Here is a 24,416-nt window from a genome sequence, read left to right as displayed (position 1 = left end):
GAGGAGCCCCCACCAGATGATTACGAAATAACTGATTGTAACAAGGCAGACAGCTGCAAACAAGCCCTAGATAAATAATGTCCTAAAATCCGGTGGTGGGAGAAAAAGGACCACCAAACAAAGATTAGCATCTATTTTTGTTTTTATTCTCCTTCTTTGCATTAAAAGCAAATTTCTCTTAGTTTATCCCGTGAGGCTTATATCTACTGTCTATAGTGAAAGAGCTTGCAAAATTGTAAAGCATCTGATTTTCTATAATGAAAGCTTCTCCTCTCACCCACTAGAAACCTTTCCCTTCTTTAAATAAGCATCCTGGCATTTCCTATTGTCAGATGTAATTACCTTTAAGGACTGAAAAGACTTGTGTGTACACAGGAGCATTCACTTGAAGCATACCTATAAGATTTACAGAGCATTTTAATTATAAAATGAAAACTCCCAGAGGGCATAAATAATGTTTCCATGAAAAGCAGAAATCTATCAATTGCAATAAACAAGAATGACAGACTAATCAAAAATTCTCATTAGGGCTATTAGTTAAAAATTCTATAACCGGCTTTTTTGGTTTTTTGGTTTTTTTCAAAAAGAAAATAGAAAACCATTAGACTGCCAGTAATTCATTAAAATTTCACACATGAAATAGCAACAAGCTAGTTATCCTTTTCATAAGTCGAGTCCCCAAAGCTTCTGGAGAACATAGAGAGGTAATTGCATTCTCTCTGCAACTCCAGGGCAGAGACTGGCTGGTCACTGACGGCTTCCGCCAGAAACCACAGCAGATCTGGCAAAGGAGGTGCTTTCTTTTAAATACCAATTAAACAGGTCCAGTGGCAGACCTAATGGTAGGTAATCTCTATCAAAGAAACTAAAAGGAAATCTTTAAGTTGCCAGATGGGTAAGAGCAGCTGGCTACAAGATGTGATTATATAAATGTGAAGTTTAGAAAAAAATCATTCCTTTATGGGATTATTTTGCACGCAAATAGCATCTTTCACCCTAGTTCCTAAAAATATGGTAAGCAGCTTAAGACATTCTCTAATCCCTTCTAGAGTCATTTTCTGATAAACTGGTCGCCCAGGACTCTGCATCCCCTTTACAGCTCTGACCTCTTGGACAGGCCACACCATTCTCCCAGCTGTCAGTCTTTCTGTTAGTGTTTGGTTGTGCTCTCAAAAGAAGGAAGAGGGCCTAAAAAATTAGACTGCTCAAATGAAATGCTAACTTCTGAGCTTCCACTGTAATGAATCCAAGAGGGGGGGCCAGCATCTTCCACATATTTAACACTAAAAGAGCAAACTGTGTTCCAACTACGGAGGCCACACAGTTCCACAAAGCCCCTGATCGGATCGGGAGGCTACAGATTTAGCTAGTTAGGGAACCAAGCCTGCTGGCCTGGCAGGTTTTAATTTGGAGAACAAATCTGCTCTAGAGGATTGCCGATTTTCCCATGCCTTCTCAGCCTGTGATGAAATAATTTCTTTGCATGATTTCAGCAGATGGAGTAAATGTACGTCCACTCTGTTATTTAATATTATATTTAATTAATCAAGAGATGCTACAGATATGCCATATTGTCGGGTCCTTTCCCTGTAGTCCTGACATCTGGATTTTCAGGGCCTCCTCTTTCTGACTTAGACCCCTGTAAAAGGTTATCATTTTTTAAAAGGCAAAATTCAACAAAGTATCAGAGAAGAGGGCATGTGTAAAGACTGACCTGGCAGCAACAGGGAACTATGGACCCGACCCCGCTCTGAGCATCATGTCCCAGAGTCTTCAGCCCTCTCTCCTCATCCTCCTGTTCAGAGTCTTCTTGATGGACTGGAGGGGAGGGGAGCAGGGCTGAACTGGGAGCTGTAACTCACTCTGAATCCAACTATCTAAATCCATCCCCATTTACAGGATTGTTTGAGTCCTTTCCATACATATGATCAACAAGCAACAGAGCTAGAAAGAAAAAACCCTATTTCTGACAACTGCCTACTCCAGCTCTCTGTCCTTAAGCAAGCAGGCTGAACACATTTCCATGAGGCTAAAGCTGCCAACAGAGCCTCCGGATGGAAGACAGACTGGCGATCGATGTCAGCCCACAAGATGTCACTGTAGATTGTAGTGGACATGTGTTGTCTTTCAGCCACTCAACATCCATTCTCATAATAGCACCTCAACTTCCTTGCGAGGAATTACCCCTCTCCAGTGCATGCAGTCTTGGTTAGACAACACATCAGAGTGCCCTGTCCTTCCCCAGCGAAGGCACATCTTCTCTCCTGGGCATCTGGATCTTAAACATATAATGCAAGGATGGGAAAAACAGTTGGAGGGAATTCACCCTAGGAGTGGCCCCTTATGAGCCCTGTCGATTTGTTTCTGTTGCCTGCATCTCTACAGCAGCCCCAGCTTCGCTGGTTGAGCCTGGTTCCTCGGCTGTTGTTTTGGTCTGTGAGTCACTCATAGCCTTCTAGTGCTTTCTCTTTTTGTTTAAGCCGGGCAGGTCGCCTGCAACCCAAGGACCCCTAACTGGCACAGTGGGGAATGCAACCAGGCAGATGGGTGGCTCTCCTCATTCTTTCTTTATAAAAACAAGGTGTGGCCTCCCCATAAGCCACCAGGCACATGCCCTGAGCCATCCTGCCTTAACGGCAATTCAGAAATTAATTAAGGCTTAAGGCTTGGCGTAGTATGTACATTACAAGTCACAGGCCAAATTCTGAGAATCAGTGTTCTATACCCAGAAGAGAAAACCACCAGGCTTGCATTCTAAAGTAGCCCACTAAGCTACAAGGGGTTGAAAATTGGTACAGGCGGAGGGGGTGGGGACCAGCCTTAGGCATGTAATAGACAGGATAGTATTTTACAACTTTGGAATGACTTTGGGCAGGGCACGCTCTCTCCTGTGGCTCAGTCCCGTCACTGCCAACTGTATCAGACATACCTCCCTTCACTATTTCCATTATCTGCCTGGACCTGATTGGCCGTTGAGACATCATATTATCTTATCTCTCCTACTCCTTTGTATTCCTACCTCATTCTGTATCACAGCAGTAGGAAAAAGCACAAGCATGCGCACAACACACACACACACACACACACACTTCTTCTCTGCTACGCTCCTCCTTCGCTCTCTCTCAGCTGGAGTACATCAGCCAAAGTTTTAAATTAGAAACAAACCATGCAAGAAAAAAAATCTCTTTCCCAGTGGAGAGTGCATACGATTCACAACACTCCTATAACTCATTCAGACCACAATGTGGAAATATCAGTACCCAGGAATTGTTAGGGTGAACTAAGTGGCTGCCTCCTACAAGCTTACAACCAATCTGTGTGTCAAATTTCAAAAGAAAGTTGTAAATATCCTGCCACTCAGATTTTAGTGGAAGGCACTGCCTTTTCTCCACTCCATCCTTCAAAATCCCAGCTCTCTAGTTGACACAAGCCAGCCACATCTTCACGACTACGAGGAATTAGGACTGATGCACAGGGACATCACTGAAGGGATTCCAGTCCCTCCTTTTTTGGGTGTGGTACTTTTCACATTCATCAAACTGACCTGAACACAAATCACTAGGGCTATGCGCAGGCTGCACAAAGGATGAAAAGAGAATGAACTTAGGAGTCAATCCCGCTACATTCAGATCCCAACTCTACCAGAGTCCAAATCACCTTGGGTGAGTCTTCTAACCTAGCGAAACTTCAAGGGCTGCTTGACAATTAACTGCTCAGCCTAGGAACATAACAAAAAGCCTGGGGTTTCTTGTTGCATGGGTTATGTACACTTAATCCTTGAGACAGACCTTCACTCACAGCTGGTCAAAGGACTCCACCATGTCTCCACTGCCTGACGTCCTGCCTGAAAGTTCTATCACTAGAGTTGCTTCCCTACACTTAAGAACCTTTGCTTCCAGGAAAATCACCTTTCAAATGCAAATGTTAGCTTTAGAGGAAAAGAGAGCTCTGCCCATCGCCCTTCTCCCATCACAGTCACTCAGTGATTACATGGTAATCGAAGGTGCGGGTCTCTCAAGACTGTCTCCCTCTTCTCTTCTTCCCTACCCTCTCTCCATAGTCCATAGGGGACCTCACCCCTACCTATGCCTTCAATTACTTCCTAAAGATTGACGACTCTCAAATTTCTCTCTCTAGCTCAGGCAGTTCCTTTGAGCTCCAGACCCTCAGACCTAACTTATTTAACATTTTCACCTGGATGTTTCATGAGCACCTCAAACTCCCCTCCTCATCTCTCTTGTCTCCAATCTGGTTCTTCTCCAGTGTTTCCTGTCTCAGTGAATGGTTCTGCCCTCCATCCAACTCAGCAAGCCAGAAAACTTGATACTGTCTCTCCCCACAGCCAACTTCTGAGTCAACCCTGCTGATTTCACCTCCTAAATAACTCTCTGGTCTATCCATATCTCTCCCTTTCCACTGACTTGTCTCAATTCAACTACCGTAATCTCATCCCTGGAAGACCACCCTAGTTCCTGGCCCACCTCTCCAGTCCATTCTCCAACACAACAAATGGATCTTCAAAAATGCAAATCCTATCATATGATCTGCAGCTTAATATCCTTGAATGGCTTCTCACTGCTTCCCAGATAATGACTAAAATCTTGTACAAGGGTTGCATAGCCCTGCGCAGGATAGAGCTGCCTACCCCTCCCGCCCATCTCAGATCAGCGCCCCCGGCCTCAGCTCTCCACGTTAGCCTTCCTGTTCCCACCCCTCAGGGCCATTGTAAATGTGGTTCCCTCAAGGCCCCCACTTCCACCTTGTACCTACTTCTCCTGGCTAACTGTTCTGTGTCTCTCAGATCTTATTCCCTATGTCACATGTGGGAGGAAAGCTTCACTGACTTCTCAGTTAAGGTCAGGCCCTCTGTTGTAATAACTCTTTGCACCTTATATATCCCATTTTGGTATGCAGCATAGACTATCACATGTTTATTGACTGTGGCTGGAGTCTACCTCCCCCATCAGACCATAAGCTTGGTAAGAGCAGAGACCATGTCTGCTCACTCTTTATTCTCCAGCATTGCATTAAACACGTGTTTACTTAACATACATTTATAAAAGTCTATCATGTGCCAGAAACCATCCATTAGTTTGCCCAAATTATGTAACTAAAGGACTTATGTAGGATCTTACCCTTTAGGGCATGGAAAACAGTAAATTTCTGAGTAGATTTGCAAGGTGGATGAAGTGGGACAAACAGTTAAAACGATGCCAAGTGAAAAGGCCAAGATAAGGGAGAAGAGAGTGCCCAACATAGATTCTAGGCATGAGGGTAAGTTAGGCAAACAGGGCAGTGGGCAGACCCCAGAGGACACAGTTGACTGATGGAAAGAGAATCAGAGTGTTACTGCTTGGCAAGGGATAGGAAAGGATAGGGAAAAAAAGATCGGTTGCCCACTCCACAGTGTTTCTAAGACCAGTCCCCTATCTCTTCATCAAAAGGCTTTACTGAATATTCCAGTTGCCCAGCAGAGAACTGACCCAAGAGAATCCCAGAAATAGAACAAAATTTCACATGGCCGCTTCCCGCCTTGCCAAGCACCCCTCCAACTCTCCCACTTCTGCCAAATTGTAAGGAATCATCCTCCAGCCCCAGGTGCTGAATTATTCAATTATTCTAGCAGCTTTCAAAACACATGTGCAGCTAGAAAATCTCCCAAAAAGAAATGAATTGTGTTATTTAGGCTACTAGGTCATTTCTTGACCCTCTCTTGAATCTTGGTTTCCCACGTCACTGTTTTTCAATTGAACAGTAGCTCACGGACACCCCACCCTTCCCAGCAAAAAGCAGTGGGAAACATATAATCACACGACAATGTGCTGCTCACTCTGCAGTTACAAACAGGCAGGTTTCACCCTGATCCTGCACCGCAGCCCCCAGGCTCCTACGCTTCGACAAGACTGAAGCCCCCGCGGCACCTGAAATACATCGTGAACACGGCAGCAAAGAATCTGAAGAACAACCTCCAACAGTCCACGATGACCCTACACTCACACCAACCTGCCTTATTTCAGAGAAGAAAAAAGGCTTCTACCTTCTAACCTCCATCACAATGCAAAAATCACTGAAATAATCTGTCTGCACTTGGACCTGGAAAGCCCTCCTTCAGCGCCTCACCCACCACCCACCCACCCACTGCATGTCAGCTCTCTGAGATATTTTTTTTCAAGTAGAACAAACGAAAGAGAAATTTTGAGGAAAAAGAAAAACTAGTCACGAAACGAGCCTCTAAGACTCCATTTTAGCAGAGAGCTTCTTCAGGAGCCTTCTATTTCTGGCTCTGAAGAAACAGAGCATGGAGATGAGTTGGGCAAAAAATTACAAACATTCGCCAGAGGTGATCTTTAACCCCAAATCAATTGTAAAACTCACATAAGAGTGAATGACATTTTTCATTTAATCAAAAGCAGTCTGAGCCACAAAGTCTCAGGCACTGCCCCTCTAAACCTCAAATAAGACTACCAGAGAGAGAATTACAATAATGGGAAGAGGAGCAATCTCACTGGAAATAGATTAAGGCAAACTTGCAAATAGTTACTTGCCCACACTAAGAATGTATGTCAGCCAAGTGACTGGGTAGGGGTGGGGATCCGTGTTAGAGAATGAGAAAATATCTTGTTCACACACGTTGTTGCAAGGCAGGACCAAGCTCTGCCATCAGCCCCTCTTTCCCAAGTGTCCCAGGATGCTGACAGTCATAGGAAAAAGAAAGTACACACTCATGCCTCATGCTTCTTCTCCGTTCTTCCTTACCATTTCTCCATCTATTTAGCTCCATCTCCAGATGCTGGATAACATTCTTCAAAGTCTTGTTTTTCTCTTTCTCTTTTTCATATTTCTTCTTCCATTCTTCCGCTGTCAGTTCCAGGTTCACAGAGACTGTATTCTTGATGGTCTTAGCCCTGGGGTTAAAAATATAAGGGAAAAATTCTGAGCACAGCTATTAGCATTAGCTAAATCATGAATATAATTAAGCCTCAAATTCTTTCACGTCAAAAGATTGGGAGCAGGAAGGATCCTAGGACCTTTACCTCCCACTCTCCTAGCTGTAATGATGGTACCACTACTCCTAAGGCTCCAAACTCGCTTTTCCTTTTCTCCTTTACCTCCTCCAGTCTCTAAATCCAACAGATTTTCATGTGAATTGTCTCTCAGGGTCACTTCTTTCTCTATTCCCTGTCACCACCTTAGTCTGTGTTCTCAGGTCTGAATTATTACCCTTTTTCAAACATTCAGCATCCTCCCTTAAGTATCTTGCATACCACTGCCAGATTCATCTTCCTAAGTAGAGTTTCCTTCCAATTCAATTAACATTTATGAAACACTAGGGATATACAAAGATAAATGAGACAAGGTCTCTCGCCTCTTAGAGCCTGCAGTTTCTTATATCAACGATATACAAACTAAAACAATATAATCAATTGTTTCTCTTACTCACATTTGGTACCTAGAATTATTCCTGATGTGTTGAACACATATCAACACAGGCCCCTCGAGATAGGTAGGTCACTTAACCAAGTAAGACAGGTCAGGTGAAACCAATGCTCCCTCCTGAGCACATGCCCCCATCACAGCCAACTGTCACCACGGAGGAGTGGAGGGCCACTGTTCTCAGGTGATCCCATTTACCAAGAAAAGTTAGAAATTGAGGAATTGAATCAGAAATTTTTATTTGTATCTCCCAATTTAAAACAATTTTTCAAAATAATTTGCAGGACAAACATGTCTAATGGCCACTGTTTTGCCACTTCTAGTATAAGAGATAAGGTGACCTCCTAGGACATATGGCCTGGGGGGTGTGATGCCACAGTGGACAGTGATTGGTTACTGATGAGACAGAGACTCAAAGGAGCAACCAGTGAGAGCAAAGGCAGAGACAGCTCTAGCTGATCCTAAAATCAAAAGACATGATTCATCTGGTTACGCATAGAAACAAACGCATAAGCAGACATGCCCAATTAAAAAGTAAACTGACCATGGCAGAATTCCACTTATTACTTACTTCTTAAGAAGATAAAAATTTCATTTAAAAGTATGTGATATTCTGTGTTATTTGCTATTGACGTTTTCCCTTTAAACTCCCACCAGTTCTTGTACTGTCATATTTGCCAGCACTATCTGGTGTGTGATTCAGGTTAATTACCGTTGTCATCAAATGACAGTTTGGACATGATTTCTATTTCAGTGAAAGAAATTCAGGAGTCCTCACCAGTGATAAAGATGTCATTCCAAAAATTAATTCCTAAAGCAGACAAGTAAGTAACCCAACTGTCAAAAGAGAGTTAAATGATTTCAATGTAAGACTCTACTTAAGAATTAGTTTTAATCTCCCTCATTCAGTGTAGCTTGAGGCTGCTGTCCCCAGAAGTGCTTCGACTCTAATTTTTCAAATAGCAGCAATTTTATTACTACTTGAAAGTCTATGCCGGTTTGACACTCTCACCTCACCTTCTAACACCCTCAGGCGGTGTCGTGGATGTTCCTCAGATACGAGCAGACACTGCAGCATCCATTATCAACTTAGTAAGGCAGAAAGCAAAAAATAACATATGGCTAAAATGCTTGTGGACATTTAAAGGTACACTTTGAGGCTACCAATCTTACTTCTTAAGTCATAAAGAGTCTCTTGATGATTTCCAATGATAGTAGAAAGAGAAAGATAGAGCCCCCGTGCTATACTCAGGCAGGTTTAGCCAGAAGTACAATTTTGTGAGCAGACCCAGCAAGGTTATCACTGGTGGGACCGTCCTCAATCTCTAAGTTCTTTTAAGCTGTCCAGAAAATTCTTTTTGTTCTACTTCTGAAGTAATCAGGGTCCTGGCAGGAAACATATGGCCCACTCAAATTGCATAATTTGGGGAGACTTTTACAAAGGTATAGGAAGGGTGTTGGGAAATAACACGGGATAATGTACACCCCACATCAGTGATGAGGGGAGCCATTACCACCCTTAGGCTGAAGGGGGCCCAGGAGGAGAGAGCTATAGGAAGAAGGCTGCCCAATGGGAGCTATAATGGCCTTTAATCTAGGCACACAGTCAACCCAAAGTGACCCTTCAGGGAAGGAGCCAAAAAATTAATATTTTGACCTCATCCTTTTCTCTTCTTCTGATTGCCTGCCTGTATTCCAGTTGGTTGAACCTAATTGGCAACCAGAGGCAAGGGAGCCCAATGCAGTTGTTCAAACTGGTCACTGTCCCAGGGCACAGAGCAGACAGAGATGGTACAGAAATGATCCAGAGGAGCAGATGGAAGAGATGCAACCTAACTCCCATTTGGAACTCAGAACAATGGTGGAAAACCACGGCTCATGTCATTGCCCTAGACTTCATTCATTCCCAAATGAGACAGAGCATCATGCCTTTCCATCCACCACATGTACAATATGAAGAAATTAGCCAACACTGATAGGGAAAGATGTTAATTCTCCCAAACTTATTCCATAGATTTAAAATAATCTCAAATAAAATCCCAAGAGGTTTGCATATTCGTATAGAAATTGACAAGCTGATTCTAAAATTTATAAGAGAAATGAAAAAGGCCAAGAATAGCAAAGACAATTTTGAAGAACAAAGTTAGAGGATGAAATATCAACATTAATTATAAAGCCACAGGAATTCAAACTGTATTAAATAGTCCAGAAACTGAGGAATAGAAGCAGAATAAATTATGCAGAATCAGACACTCCCACAGTGATTTATGACAAAGATGTGCCTACAGGACAGTGGGAAAGGATGGTCCTTTCAATACATGGTACTTGGGGTGGGGGGGATCTTAATCTATTTCCCCAATACCACAGAAAAAATCTATTCCAGATGGATCATACACATAAATGTGAAAGGTAAAACAATAAAGCCTCTAGAAGAAAACAGAGGAGAATATCTTCAAGACCTTGGGGTAGGCAATGATTTCTTAAATAGGACACAAAGAAAAGATAAATTTGACTTCGTTAAAATTCAAAACCTCTCTTCATCAAAAGTCACCATCAAAAGAGTTAAAATGTAAGCCACAAAGTGGGAGAAGATATACGCAATATGTATACCTGACAAAGGACTTACCTAGAATAATTTCTAAAAATCAGTAAGAAAAAGCATATAACCAGTGAAAAAACTGGGCAAAGATTTAAATAGGCACTTCACAAAAGGAGTGCCAATAAATACTCCCCAAAAGGGTTCCTAACATCATTAGCCATCAGGGAAACGCAAAATAAAATAACAACAAGATATATTTACACACCCAATTGAACAGCTAAAGAATTTTTAACTGATAATACCAACTGTTGGTGAGGATGTGCAGAGACTATAACACTCAATTGCTACTACAGGGAGTACAAATTATTCCAATCATTTTGGAAAACTCTTTGGTACTATCTATTAAGGCTGACCACCTCATATCCTATGAGCTAACAATTCCACTCCTAGGTATATAACCTACAGAAAGGAGGATATATGTTCACCTAAAGATGTGACAATCAGTGTCATAGTAACTTCATTTATAATAGTCCCAAAATGAAAACAATCCTATAGTAGAATGGATACATACAGCTATATTCACACAATAAATACTATATAACTATGAAAGATAAACTACTACTATACCTAACAATGTAGTGAATTTCAAAGATACAATGTTGCATAAAAGAAGCCAGATACAAAACATTACTGTCTGTTTTTATTTAAATAAAGTTCAAAGACAGGCAATAGTAATCTATGTTGATAGAAATCAGGATAACACTCTTATGAGTTGGGTACTCACTGGAGGGTACAACAGAGAGGTTTCTAAGATGCTGAGCGGTGGTTACATGTATATATACATTTGTAAGAACTTACTGAGTTGCACACAAGGTTATGCATTTTACTTTATGTTTGTTATATTCAACAAAAATAAGTTAGAAAAATAAACTGATATAGAAATAAATCAAGTCGGACACAAGAATTTCTAGATCATGGAATAAACTAGAGTTACTAAGAAAGATACTGAATTCCTGTCCCTGGAGTTATTTTTTTTTTAATAGAACAAATATTCTTCCTATCCAGGATGTTGAAATCAACCTTGCAAAGTAGAATAAAGAGTGTCTCAGTCCTTCACTCCCATAAGAGATCTATAGTAAAAGGATGTTGAACATGTACAATCTACCTTGCTTTTTACCATGAACTTTAGGAAAATTTACAGAATAAAGGAGCCTAATGGTTAGATTCTATCTAATTTTGCCACTCACAATTCCCCTTCCTCCTGTGTGAACAGTTAGGTAGTTGCCATCAGTGTGGGTTAGGTAGTGCTCTGCTGCTTTTCTGCCTGGTCCACTTTAGAGGACGTCCAAGTCTCTTCTGGCTTTCATATTCTTTGCTCTTTTATTTTGGCATTTTCCACACGCTTGATAGCTGTAATTATACTAAACAGTATTATATCTGGACTCTCTGTTCAAACACAGGGAACCAACACGGATCCTGGGCACTCAGGACTGCACACAGACACATCTCAGGGACTTGTAAGCACAGACATGCATGCACATGTGCATTTACTACTCGGCCTCATTTCCAAAAGAATTTCCGGTAGCTTAAAAGGAAACATTAAAATCGGCAGGATAGCAGAAATTGAGAAATGCTCTTAAGGCAGGCTTTACAATTTTGTCTAGCTGGAGCTATATAGCAATAGTGAGACCACCCAGCCCTACATTTCAGGGACATCATTCCTTGATATAGGAAAACAAGCCAACAATCCAGAGAAGCCTTACTCTGGACATGAACTTACTGTTCACTCGTCATCTTTACGGGTCAGTCTCACTGTGATAACATTTGGTTAATCCCAATGTGACCTGATCACTCAGAAAGGAGCACAAAAGTGTCTTGGGTCTTCATTTCCAAAGACCCTCAGGTTTTTCAACCAGAGGCCCCAAGTTATACACAAAAATAAATGCCCGACGCTTCGAAGACTGTTCCCAGAGTTATAACCATAGCAGACACTGAGCAAAATCCTAAGCAAATGCTATTTAGGGAAAGAACCTTAATTAACCTTTGGTTTATACCCTAACAGCAAGACCCACTTAGTACAATTGAGCCAAATCTTGAGGGTGCAATTATCAAGATATCTGCCTTGCAGTTTTTCTTTGTTTTGGCTTGCTTCAGAAAGTCAACCACGACTTAAATAATACACAATCTAGGCTTGCCCCAGATATAATATCTCTTCTCCCCAGAGGGAGAGAACTAGGACCCAGTTTTTAAAAGATCTCAAAGCTAATGAATGTTAGCCAGCTTTGGAGAAGGCAGATGACGCACAGCAAAGAGCAGGAGCCATAGGACATCTTCCACCTAGATCCTCACAGAGAGACAGGTAAGTCAGAAAAGACTTCTATTAGACACACTCCACTGAAGAATGGAAGGAGGAAGACTCTGCCTCCCTGTCCTTGAGTGTTCTGTTATTTCCTCTCAGCACTTCTCTATCCTTCTGTCACTGAATTTGCAGTTTACATGCTCAGAAGCCTAGGTCCACGCTTCTAAGACTGCTGATCGTGTCCCCTTCCATCATCTAGCTTAAGCACCCATATATGACAACAAGGCATTGTCATAATTTGGAACTTGAATCAAGCCCTTGCTAAGATGGGAAGTTCTAGAAACACTGGTTCACATCACTCTGCATCCTCATAGATCCCTTCCCCACCTATTTCCTCAGTCACTGCCTACACTCATGCTGTCTGGCCAGAGTCAGTTCTGAATGATATATAGACTACATATTGTTGGAGTTTCTTCAAATTACCTTGGCCTCCCTGGAAGAACCAGGAAGACGTCCATTCTTAGTATCTTCCTACCCTCTTGTTTTCAGCATTTTCCTTCCCTCTCCAAGTGTTTAGGATAGTACTGACATTTGAACAAGGAGTTCTAGACAGCCCCACGCCTTCAATGCATAGAATAAGTCTGTAATGTGTCATTCTGTACTGCAAATGGTGTGTGTGTGAGAGAGAGACAGAGAGACTGAGATCATCCCACGGTGGGATAGGAAAGGATAGTTGAGCATCCTTCTCTCTCAGTCAGGGTTCTCCAGAGAAACAGAACCAGTAGGATAGATATAGACAGATAGATGATAGATAGAGAGACAGATATCCTATTTGATGTATATAAGATATACCTTACAGTTATTTATTTATTTATTTATCTGAAGATATTGGCTCATGTGACTGTGGGGACTACTAACTCTGAAAGCCATAGGACAGGCCAGCAGGCTGGAAGCTCAGGCAGGTTGATAGGCAGTCTTGAGGCAGAATTTCTCCAGGAAACCTCAGTTTTTGCTCTTAAGACTTTCAACTGATTGGATGAGGCCTACCCATTATAGAGGGCCACGTGCTTTACTTAAAGTTAAGTGATGGTGGATGTTAATCACATCTACAAAATACCTTCAGAGCAACACTATATTAGTGTTTGATTAAATGGCTGGGTACTACAGCCTAACCAAATTGACACTTAAAACCATCACGCCTTCTGATGTGACCTGAGTCCCAGTTCCTATAGAAAACACCTAACCTTCTTCTGGAAACATGACTGCTGGAAAGCACTTGCCCGTCACCTACTGAGGCCATTTCCCTGCTCATCAGTAGCGGATGTACGGAAGGAGAAATTAAAAGCTTTAAATTTTGTGTCTTTTGAAAAGTTCCAGTTTCCGGAGAAACATTAAGAAATGACCAACTTGGATGAGGATTTGCCAAATGGTTAATCTTCTGTCATCCTCAGTATCTCTCCCTCCAAGAGCAAAAATTAACCCCACTGGTGTTTCAGTAACATGCCCTCCAATGGGGGGGGGGGGGGGATGATTTGACACTTTCTCCATTTTACGTCAAAAGTGTAGCCAAGCATCAACGGCGGCCACTGTGCTCCCTCTAGCCCCACAGGTAACCTGTGATCATGCTCCGGTGACATGAATTTTTTTTCTTTAAGATTTTATCTTTTTCCTTTTTCTCCCCAAAGCCCCCCGGTACATAGTTGTATATTCTTCGTTGTGGGTCCTTCTAGTTTTGGCATGTGGGATGCTGCCTCAGCATGGCTTGATGAGCAGTGCCACGTCCGCGCCCAGGATTCAAACCGATGAAACACTGGGCCGCCTGCAGCACAGCACATGAACTTAACCACTCGGCCACGGGGCCAGCCCCCCCCCCCCACCCCCCGGTGACATGAATTTTGCATGAACACCATTCAGCCCTTGGGCTCTGCCTAATCCAGCTGCCACTAAACTGAGCACTAGATGGCACGATTTAAAAAAAAAAGTGCACATCAGAAAAAAAGAAAGAATATTACTTTCCCTAAATTATCAATTCTCCTTCCAGATTCACATACGAACAAAGCTTTTGAATTATTCATGCTGGATCAATCAAAACTCTTGGTGCCAAAGATGTGCTGATTCAGGCCTTCTTGAGGCTGATTGGCCTGCCCCCTCAGGGCTCCCTTTCCCCTCATTACCACCCTAAATCAAGGTACGTTATATACGCTTCCAAGATAATTGGGTGATTTGAGTTCTTACTTCTAAAACTTATAAATATCCTTTTAGAATAGTGCTATAAAAGTACTCTGGAAGAGTAATTAAAGACTAAGAAATAAAATGCTGGAAGCCAGAAGAAAAAAAAATCAATGAAAGTGCTCTAATTTGAGCACCCTATCCCTTAAAGCAGGAAGTGTTCAGCTTTCCCACAGAGTCCAGCTTGTTGACTCTCTGCTGCCTGGAAATTCAAGTGTGGCCTCCCCTCCTTGGCTCAATTAAAAGTTCTTTGAGAACATAGAAAATGGCTTCTACTTCTTTCCTAGCACAATGCTGGGCATTCAGGGGACTAAAGGGGACAGGCCTGACCAAACAGAAGAGCCAGAATTCAGCGCTGAAACCAAGAAATACACACAGTGAATTTTTCCCTTTAAATTCCAGGACGTAACCGAGAATCCTAAAGAGTGCTGACTTGGTGGGCTGCTCTCAGTCATCTATAGACTCTAGCACGTTTCCACTGCTTCAAAGGACACACTGTTGCTTTCTTTCTTTCAAGGCATCAATACAGTACAGCCTAGCAACACGCACGGACTTTCTTCACGTCCTTGAAAGAACCGTGTAGGACTAACTGAGGAACCTCAGGCAGCCCCAAGGTTTGGCCACCCTTGCAACAAGAATATAATGAACACTCGTTACACTGAATTTGGGATGTGCCCAGCACTCTTTTCTGAGTTCAAAGTGCTTAATCTCATTAGCTATCAGATACCATGTCTAATCCAGTGTTCTGACTCGGGTCTGCTGTGTAATTGGCTTCAACGCATATGTTTCACAATAAAGCAGGTATTGGCCCCCAAGAGAAGTTAGATGTCCTAGAGGAATCTATGAACTAACTCAGGGATGGAGAGAAGGGAACAAAACTTCACACATTTCTAATTATAGGCTGGAAAACAAACCAGATCTAAACCCAACCAAACGTGTGGACATAACGGTGTCACAGTTTAGCAACTACTTGAATGTTCTAAGGAATTCTACATAACAAGCATTAGATTTGTCTGTTCATTCATTTGATGAGCATTTATTTACTGACCACGTACTATGTAATACTTGTGTTGGGTGCTTGTTGAGACAACTGATGCCAATGATAAACCTAGTCCCTGCCCTCATGGAGCCCAGTATTCAGATGATTCTGACAGAAGGTTGTAGACCAATCTATTTCATTCGAAAATATAATTGACATACTTTTGATTTCCTGGAGTCCCAAATCATCAGCAGTATTTCTTTAATCATTCACTCCAGAAACTTAATTCTAATTTTACTTCATTCAGTCCTGTTCCTTACATTACAGTTCTATTCCGTATATTACCTTACATTACCTTCAGTTCAGTCCCATCCATTACTGTGACTTTCCCGAGCCTCAATACATCAGATTGTTGAAGACTACTGAAGATGGAGGAAAAAGGGAATTTGCAATCACTGAAATATCTATGACATGCCAGCCCTTGTGCTAAGTAAAAAATGAAGCAACTCATTTAATCCTCCCAACAATTCCCAGAAGTAGGCGTTATTATATGCCTTTCTACAAGTGGGGAGACTGAAGCTCAGAAAGAAGCAAACGAGAGACAGCACGGGTCAGTAGAAGAACTTAGCTTCAAAACTTGGAGTTACTGAGCCCAGAGGCCTGTGCTCACCAAGGTTTCTGGTCAAGCAGCCTGCATGTTAGAAGCTGTGGGTCAAATAATAGTCTCCATCCTATGCATCCTACACGTTCAGTCACTTACTGGCTGGCTGGTCTCAGGTATGGTACCTAATGGCTTTGAGCCTAAGCCTCAATTTCATCCTCTGTACAAAGGTGGGATAATGCCTACCTGATAGAATTGCTCTGAGGATTCTGACGCACCCGGCTAGGCCCTGAAAAAAAGTGCTGGTGACAATGATGATGCTGATGATTGCCTCACTGAGACCAGAAGAAAGAAAATAATCCAAATAACTTGGACTCATACCTAAAACTCTACCTATAGAGAGAGGCAAATGCCCATTAACAGCAGCAACCTTGAGACAGACAGCCCATGCCCCAGGATGACTCTGGCTTGCAAAGATTCAGATCATTTTTGCTTTGCAGGTGAGAATTGTTTTTAAAGAGATGTTTCCTTTATAAATGCATTTGATGCTGGTTTGCTCAAACACGTCTTTAGAGGAAACTGTTAAACCTTAAGTTTAAGAAACCAGGAGAGCCAGGGCAGGCAGGATGATCACCACGGTATTCCATGTTCCCCATAAGAAGTTTCTGGTTTATAGGTATCCCGTGGCCCTTGAGAAAAGTAGGTATTATCTCGCTGCAGTCCACTGACCTCAGCATTCAGCTAATCAAGGAAGTGATCTGAGACGAAGTGAAGACCCAAATCCAGTTTAAAAGATATACTAGGGGGCCAGCCCAGTGGCATAGTGGTTAAGTTTGTACACTTCACTTTGACAGCCCAGGGTTCACAGGTTCGGATCCATGGTACAGACCTACATACAACTCATCAAACCATGCTGTGGCGGCATCCCACATAAAACAGAGGAAGACTGGCATGGATGTTAACTCAAAGCCAACCTTCCTTACACACAAAAAAATATATACTAGTTCTACAATATTTCAATGTAATTATTATTTATTTAGACATCCCACAGGTGTTGTTGAGGGCTCAGGAAATGACTGGAGTTTAATGCAGTTTAATAAGCCGTAACAATTTCCCATACAGAATGCCCACCCCCATCTGTCCTTTCTCTAGGCATCTTAAACTATTTCTCAGGCATAAACACACAACATATTCCTACGAGGAAGGCAGAGGGAGCGTTCTGTTCATCTATTACAAATGAGGGAGCTAAGGCCCACAGAGAACTGGTAACTTGTCTAAAGATCACAGAATTTTTCAGAATTGAAGGAAATGACAGCACTAGAATCCACATCTCCCCACCTCAGGTCCGGGCTCAGTCCATTGAGCACTGAAGATGCTCAGATCACCCAAATCCACAGCACCCTAAGTACTCTAGGAACTGGTACCTGAGGCAGCCATGCTGAGAGGATGAAGCTAAACATCTGAAACTGAGGGACCATGACTGAAGGAGGTGAGGCCTTGGGCAATGGGGAGGGATGGGCAAGACAGGAAAGGAAGGTATGAACTAACCCACACACATGAAATGTGGTTTTCAGGATTACTGAGTTGTCCCTGCTTCCCACCTCTTAACACTTCCCAGACATCCAGGAAATTTAATTTGGACATTTTTCAAAGTGAGAAGATGGCTGACATTTTCTTCTTTCCTCAACATACATTCAATACCTCCTACCCCCAGGGTTAATATTAGGATTTTTCCCCTCTTCGATATTTATGCCACTACTATACATTACTAAATTTCTGGTTGTTCTAGGAGCCACTCTGCAATGGATCCCAAATATTGGAGTTAAAGATAGTTAGCAGTCTTAAGTTGTATATACTTGAAACCTATGAACCTGAGAGTTAGACTTAATTCCACGAAGAACAAAGGTAACACTCGACTGAATTACCAACAATCACATCTATAATAAGTTTGAGTATTTTTTTTAACATCAGACCTTTGATTGGTATATTCTTGCCCATTATTTTAAAACATAATTATTCCTTTGGCCTCAATAAACGATGCCTCAAGTTTACAGATCACCTGCTAGATGTTACTTTAGTAACTGGCTGCTTGCCTCCTCACCCTATTTCCTCTCTGACACTAGCCACTCACCACTCACTCACTCCTTAACACCTAAGACCTAGCTCAGGTCATGGGTAACGAGAGATCACATGCACCTTTGTCCAAACATCAGCGTTGACTTGGTCTCAGCTTCATTGAAGACAGAGGGAGAACAGCAAATAACGATGGTGGTTCTACAGTTCCCACCCAGAGAGTCCTGAAGAATCCGAGTCATCTTGCTGTCCCGGTACGGCACGTGTGTTTTCTATTTAGGAAAAGAAAAAGTATTGGCTGTTATAGCCCATTCAAAGAAAAAGCACAGAAGAAAGCAAGTTAGTGATGGGAACACTGGGCTTAGAAACACGTGTGAAATAAGAATTTGTTGCCCAGTCTTTGGATTTTGCCAAAGTTTAGAGTGCCCCTCCAGGGACCTTGGTCATAGAAAATTAGCATCAACATTCACACATTTAATGCACTAAATCTCCCAGCAAGCAGGATCTCCACAGCCAGGATTCCTTCTGTCCCATTGCGAACAAAAACAAATGAATCTCTGGGGTGTGTGACAGAGAATACAGGGGACCCAAAAGGCAACTTCTCATAATATCATTTAATAGATGGGAACAGGATCACTTACTGTTCCTTCTGCCAAGGCAGAGATCACGTTTCCAAGAGCAGACAAAGATTTATTGATATTTTTAGCTTCATCGAGAACAGCTCCCTCGGCACCAGTTTTACTGACCTACCAGAGAGAAGAGAAAGCAATGAGCTGCACAGGACAGCAAAAGCAGAGCAGAAAATTCCAACTCACAGGAGAGCAAAGGAGGAGGCACTGGTGATGGGAATCCTCCTGGAATGCAAGGAAAAATAAAAGTAAGTAAGAATCATATTGATAAAACCTTCCCTCGCGCCTGAGGCTGGGGATTTGTTCGCTCTTGTTGTCATTTTCCTCTCAATTAGGTTTTAGGGGACTGGCTGAAAAAATGCCTCAAGTGGTGGAGCTGCAGATGCTTCCCCGGGGGACAGCCATTGGGAAACCAAGCTCCAAAGCACTGTCAACATGGAAAGGCTGGGCTCTCTGAGGCTGAACCACAGTCTCCATACCGGAGGGAGCCCAGGGGGAAGCTTTAAGAGAAAACGCTGTCCCGGCCACAACGAATGGACATATTGGCAAGTGTAAATTATGAGGTCCACCTTCAGGCAAAGGACAAAAGGTGGTGGGGATGGTTGTCCAGACTCTCTGTTCCTTTTCTACTTACTCCCATAGGAAGGAAAAAAAGGAACAATTATCCAAAGGGAAAAATACTGGGAGAGGCATGAAAAGTCAAGAAAATGTATATAACATTGTAAATTTGTCTTTTTCCTCTGCAGCCAGAGGGACCACGCACAGTTCCTCCTCTGCTGTGTTATTACTGGTAATTTTGTGTTTACAGCATTTGCTCTAGGTAGAGAGCAGTTTGCTAGGAAAAAAAAGGGAAATCAACATGATTCATAGCTCTGCTGACTGGACAAACGACACAGAGGAGCAGCTGCTCTCTGAAGAAAGAAAGGCGGGGAAACGATTTGAAACCGGGCAAAGACGAATTTCAATTATGTATAAAGGAGAAACTCCTAATGATAGAGACGAATGCATGTCCAGGGCGAGGTTCTTTCAAATAGGATAGATTCTCATCTCTCTGGCAATTGTGTGTGTGGGTACCCCTGCTTACAGACAGAGAAATAATATAGCCGATGGGTCACAAATAATAATAGTCTAGTCCCATGGTATTGTTTAAGGTGCTTTCAAATTTGAGCATCTTAGCTCCATGAAGTATGCAAGACAGGTACAATCACCTTCCTTTTACAGACAAGGAAAATTTGAGCTCCAGAGACGTCAAATTGCCAGCCCAAGGGAAGAACACCATTTAGGGGAGTCAGGGACTAAAGCCCAGAGTTCTGTTCTACTAGATCACACTGACACATTCACGTGGACACATCTAGGGCAAAGGAAAACAGACGTGAGCAAAAGAAATGATGTGTGGGACCACAAATTTAAAATGCCTCATAAATATCATAAGCAATAACCACCAACACTGCACAGAGGACAGGCCTCCCCTCTGAACTGCCAGCATTAAGCATTTTTCAGCTGCTTTTAGGCCCTAAATACTTATCTCTGTGCTCTAAAAGGAAAGAGGGCAGCTCGGGAAGAGCAATGTGGCCCCTGGGCTTTTTGTCAGGATCCACACAGTTGGTGTGGCCACAAAGCAGATCCTGGCTGCTAATGGTCAGTCTAGAACAAAGCAATGCTTCTCATATTACTGTTCTGGTGGGTGTCTGTTTAATCAAAGTTATAAGCCTTTATCAGTAAAATTTCAGATTCCCAACCAGGAATATCCAAATGATTTTCTGCTCACAGCTTTACAAGCACATAAAGGAGGACAATCCAGGTAGCCATTACTTACACAGATGTCAGTGGCCATAACTTGATGTACGGCGATTCAGTGGTGGGGTGCATGCAGTAAGTGGGGATCAATGACACAGTTCGGGAGACTGACCGAACTTCTAAGCTAGCCCTGATGGGGACAGTCAGCACAATGTCAGTGATGATGGCAGACCCATGGTGTTATGCACATGGACTTGCTCTGTGATGTCACCCCAGGCGAGCAGTGCCCTCAGCCAGCGTGTGGCAGCAGGAGCCTCTAGTCGTGCCACAGAAGTGAGGCTGGCAGGGGGCAGGTGAGAGGTTCTGGGAAGTCTATTTGATCTGGAGTATGGCCTCAGCCAGCTCCTGGGAGGGCATGGCACAGAGTACACATGCTAAAAGAGAGCCCTGAAAAAACCAGGGACAGATCAGGGCTTTTGGCTAAAAACCTGGCTACAGGCCTCATAGCCTGAAGGACATGAGGCCACCCACGTGAGACCCTGTCAGTTCATGCCTATTGCAGAGGGAAGCAGGGAATGCAGAGAGAGCCCTAGGTTCCAGATCTTCTATCAGCAAAACAAACCTGCAGAGGCAGAACAGCCACATTCCAACGGCAAAGCCCTCTCCTGGCCTATTTGAGTCTGGGGATCTTTCAACAACACGGGGATCTTTCCTTTCCTCAGAAGTTCATGCCCTCCTGCATTTGTGCAGCTGCCTTTGCCAGGCTAAGTTCACACCAACACTTGCCTAATGTCATCATAAGAGCCTATCAGGCATTAATCAGAGTTAGCATTCAAAGCACCTCCTGTGACGCGAATAGGGGACTTCAGGACCGGAAAAGAAAGAGCCAGGAAGAGAAGGTTAAATTTAATAACATCTTGGCACAACATCAGAAATTTTAAAAGCTCTTTAAAACCAGGGAATAGGAAGGCATAAAAATTATACCATTGCACACTGAAGCAAATAACAGGGGAAAATTATAGATAATACAAATAAAGAACCAATTACCTTTTCACTCCCAGCCAAATCAACTAGATAAAGCTTCCCACTGAGTTTTTTTTCAGTCTCTACATTCTCTTGTTTAATATTAATCAGGAAGATACTGTGACTTCTAGAGCTGTGTTCATTCATGTCTGAAAAGGAAAATAGTTTACTGCTCTGCAAAGACACATAAATTTAGGTAGCAAGTCTCTCACCCGAAAAGCACAACAAATCACACCTAATAGCTCCATTTCTTTTTTTAAGTCCAGCCAATTTAAAAAATTATCTGAGACCACTGTTTCTTCTTAAAAACAATGCTCATTCTAGAAATGAAAGATTTAAGGGGCTGGCCCCATGGCCGAGTGGTTAAGTTCGCACACTCTGCTGCAGGCGGCCCAGTGTTTCGTTGGTTCGAATCCTGGGCGCGGACATGGCACTGCTCATCAAACCATGCTGAGGCAGCGTCCCACATGCCACAACTAGAAGGACCCACAAAGAAGAATATACAACTATGTACCGGGGGGCTTTGGGGAGAAAAAGGAAAAAAATAAAATCTTTAAAAAAGAGAAAAAAGAAATGAAAGATTTAAAATGTCTTCAAGTGGAGAAGAAATTAATCTACAAATCTTAGTCAACAGTATAAGATAACAGATTCTTAGCTCTGCCTGAAGCCCCCATCCTCCAACATCCTACTTCAGCCCCACTCTCTCCTTGAAGAGCTCACAGCTTCCTCCCCTGCCTCACTTTAAGTCCCTCAGCCTTTATTATTGTGATTAGGATGTATTCCATCTTCTTCATGTGGGTAAGCCTTGCCTTATCAGTAATATCATAAGCTTTCTTAAGGAAGGATTACGACTTTCTTAAGGAAGGATTAAAACACACACTTCTTCTAGAACCCATGCTAGGTGCATAGAAGGTCTCAAAGATTAAATATGTTCATTAGGCCCGAGTACTGGAAATAAAAATCTTTCTGGACGCTGGTCTTTGTTCCCTAGGCAGACAGAGACTCCAGTGACTGTCTTATTCAACCCCCACTGGCAATCATTTCTTAAAACCATTTTACCAGATTATATGGAAAAGACCCTAAAGATTCCATAAAAAATATATGAGAACTAATAAACTCAGTAAAGTTGCAGGATACAAAAGCAATACACATACGTCAGTTGCATTTCTATATACTAATAATGAATAATCGAAAAGGAAATTAAGAAAACAATTCCATTTAAAGTAGTAACAAAAAGAATAAGATACTTAGGAATAAACTTAACCGAGGAAGCAAAAGACTTGAACATTGAAAACTACAAAATGTTGCTAAAAGCAATTAAAAGAGACACAGATAAACAGAAAGACATTCTTTGCTCATGGATTGGAAGACAATGTTGTTAAGATGGTAATACTACCAAAAGCAATCTACAGACTCAATGCAATCTTTTTTAAAATCCTAATGACATTTTTTGCAGAAATAGAAAAGCTCATCCTAAAATTCAAATGGAATCTCAAGAGACCTCAAACAGCCAAAACAATCTTGAAAAAGAACAAAGTTGGAGGTGTCACACTTACTGATTTCAAAACTTACTACAAATCGATGGTAATCAAAACAATGTGGTATTGGCATAAAGGCAGACACACAGACGAATGGAATACAACAGAGAGCCCAGAATTAAACCTTCACATAATATCGTCAAATAATTTCAACAAGAATGTCAAGAATGTTCAATGGAGAAAGGACAGTATCTTCACCAAATAGAAAACTGGATATTCACATGCAAAAAAATGTAGTTGGACTCTTACTTTAAGCCATATACAAAAACGAACTCAAAAAGGATCACAATCTAAATGTAAAGGCTAAAACTATAAAACCTTAGAAGAAAACACAGACGAAAAACTTTATGACACTGCACTTGGCAATGATTTCTTGAATATGGTATCAAAAACACAAGCAACAAAAGAAAAAATAGATAACCTGGACTTCATCAAAATTAAAAACTCTTGTGCATGAAACAACACTATCAACAGAGTGAAAAGGCAGTCCACAGAACAAGAGAAAATATCTGCAAAGCAATCCCCTGATAAGGGATTGAGATCCAGAACATATAAAGAACTCCAACAAATCAACAACAACAGAAAAATAAACAACTCAATTGAAAAATGGGCTAAGGGGGCCGGACCCGTGGCCTAGTGGTTAAGTTCACTGTGCTCCACTTTGGCGGCCTGGGTTTGGTTCCTGGGTGCAGACCTACACCACTTGTCAGCAGCCATGCTGAGGCAACAACTCATACAAAATACAGGAAGATTGGCACAGATGTTAGCTCAGGGCGAATCTTCCTCAAGCAAAAAGGGTAAGATTGGCAACAGATGTTAGCTCAGGACGAATCTTCCTCAGCAAAAAAATAAAGGGCAAAGGACTTGAAGACATTTCTCCAAAGAAGATGGATAAATGGCCAACAAGCACATGAAAAGAGCCACAACATCACTAATCCTAGGGAAATGCAAATCAAAACCACAGTGAGATGCCACTTCATACCCAGTATGATGGCTATTTAAAAAAAAAAAAAAAAAAACGGAAGTAAGAAGTGTTGGCAAGGATGTGGGGAAATTGAAACCCTTGGACACTGTTGGTGAGAATGTAAAATGGTGCAGCTGCTATGGAGAATAGTATGGTAGTTCCCTAAAAAATTAAAAGTAGAATTACCATATGATCCAACAATTCCACTTCTGGGTATATACCCAAAAGAACTGACAGCAAGAACTTGAACAGATATTTATACCTTCATGTTCATAGAAGCATTATTCACGATAGCCAGAAGGCGGAAGCAGCATAAGTACCTATATGTCTATGTATGGATGAATGGATAAACAAAATATGGTATATACATA

The 24,416-nt window shown here is 42.1% G+C and overlaps 1 protein-coding gene across 2 annotated transcripts in view; it reads right to left on the bottom strand.

Annotated features, from left to right (window-relative positions):
• The window catches only part of KIF5C (kinesin family member 5C), a 146,919-nt gene that overhangs the window by 54,582 nt on the left and 67,921 nt on the right, over positions 1-24,416 (bottom strand). For both annotated transcript variants that reach the window (XM_014831682.3, XM_014831681.3), the window contains exons 8-11: positions 21,568-21,692; positions 18,796-18,900; positions 18,278-18,426; positions 6,757-6,905 (exon numbers count right to left, since the gene is read on the bottom strand). In XM_014831682.3, the coding sequence (XP_014687168.1) occupies positions 6,757-6,905; positions 18,278-18,426; positions 18,796-18,900; positions 21,568-21,692 (528 nt within the window). The remainder of the gene's footprint in view (positions 1-6,756; positions 6,906-18,277; positions 18,427-18,795; positions 18,901-21,567; positions 21,693-24,416) is intronic.

This window comes from Equus asinus, chromosome 4 (assembly GCF_041296235.1).
Source record: "Equus asinus isolate D_3611 breed Donkey chromosome 4, EquAss-T2T_v2, whole genome shotgun sequence".
Taxonomy (NCBI): domain Eukaryota; kingdom Metazoa; phylum Chordata; class Mammalia; order Perissodactyla; family Equidae; genus Equus; species Equus asinus.
This window is presented reverse-complemented; position numbering and strand designations above follow the sequence as displayed.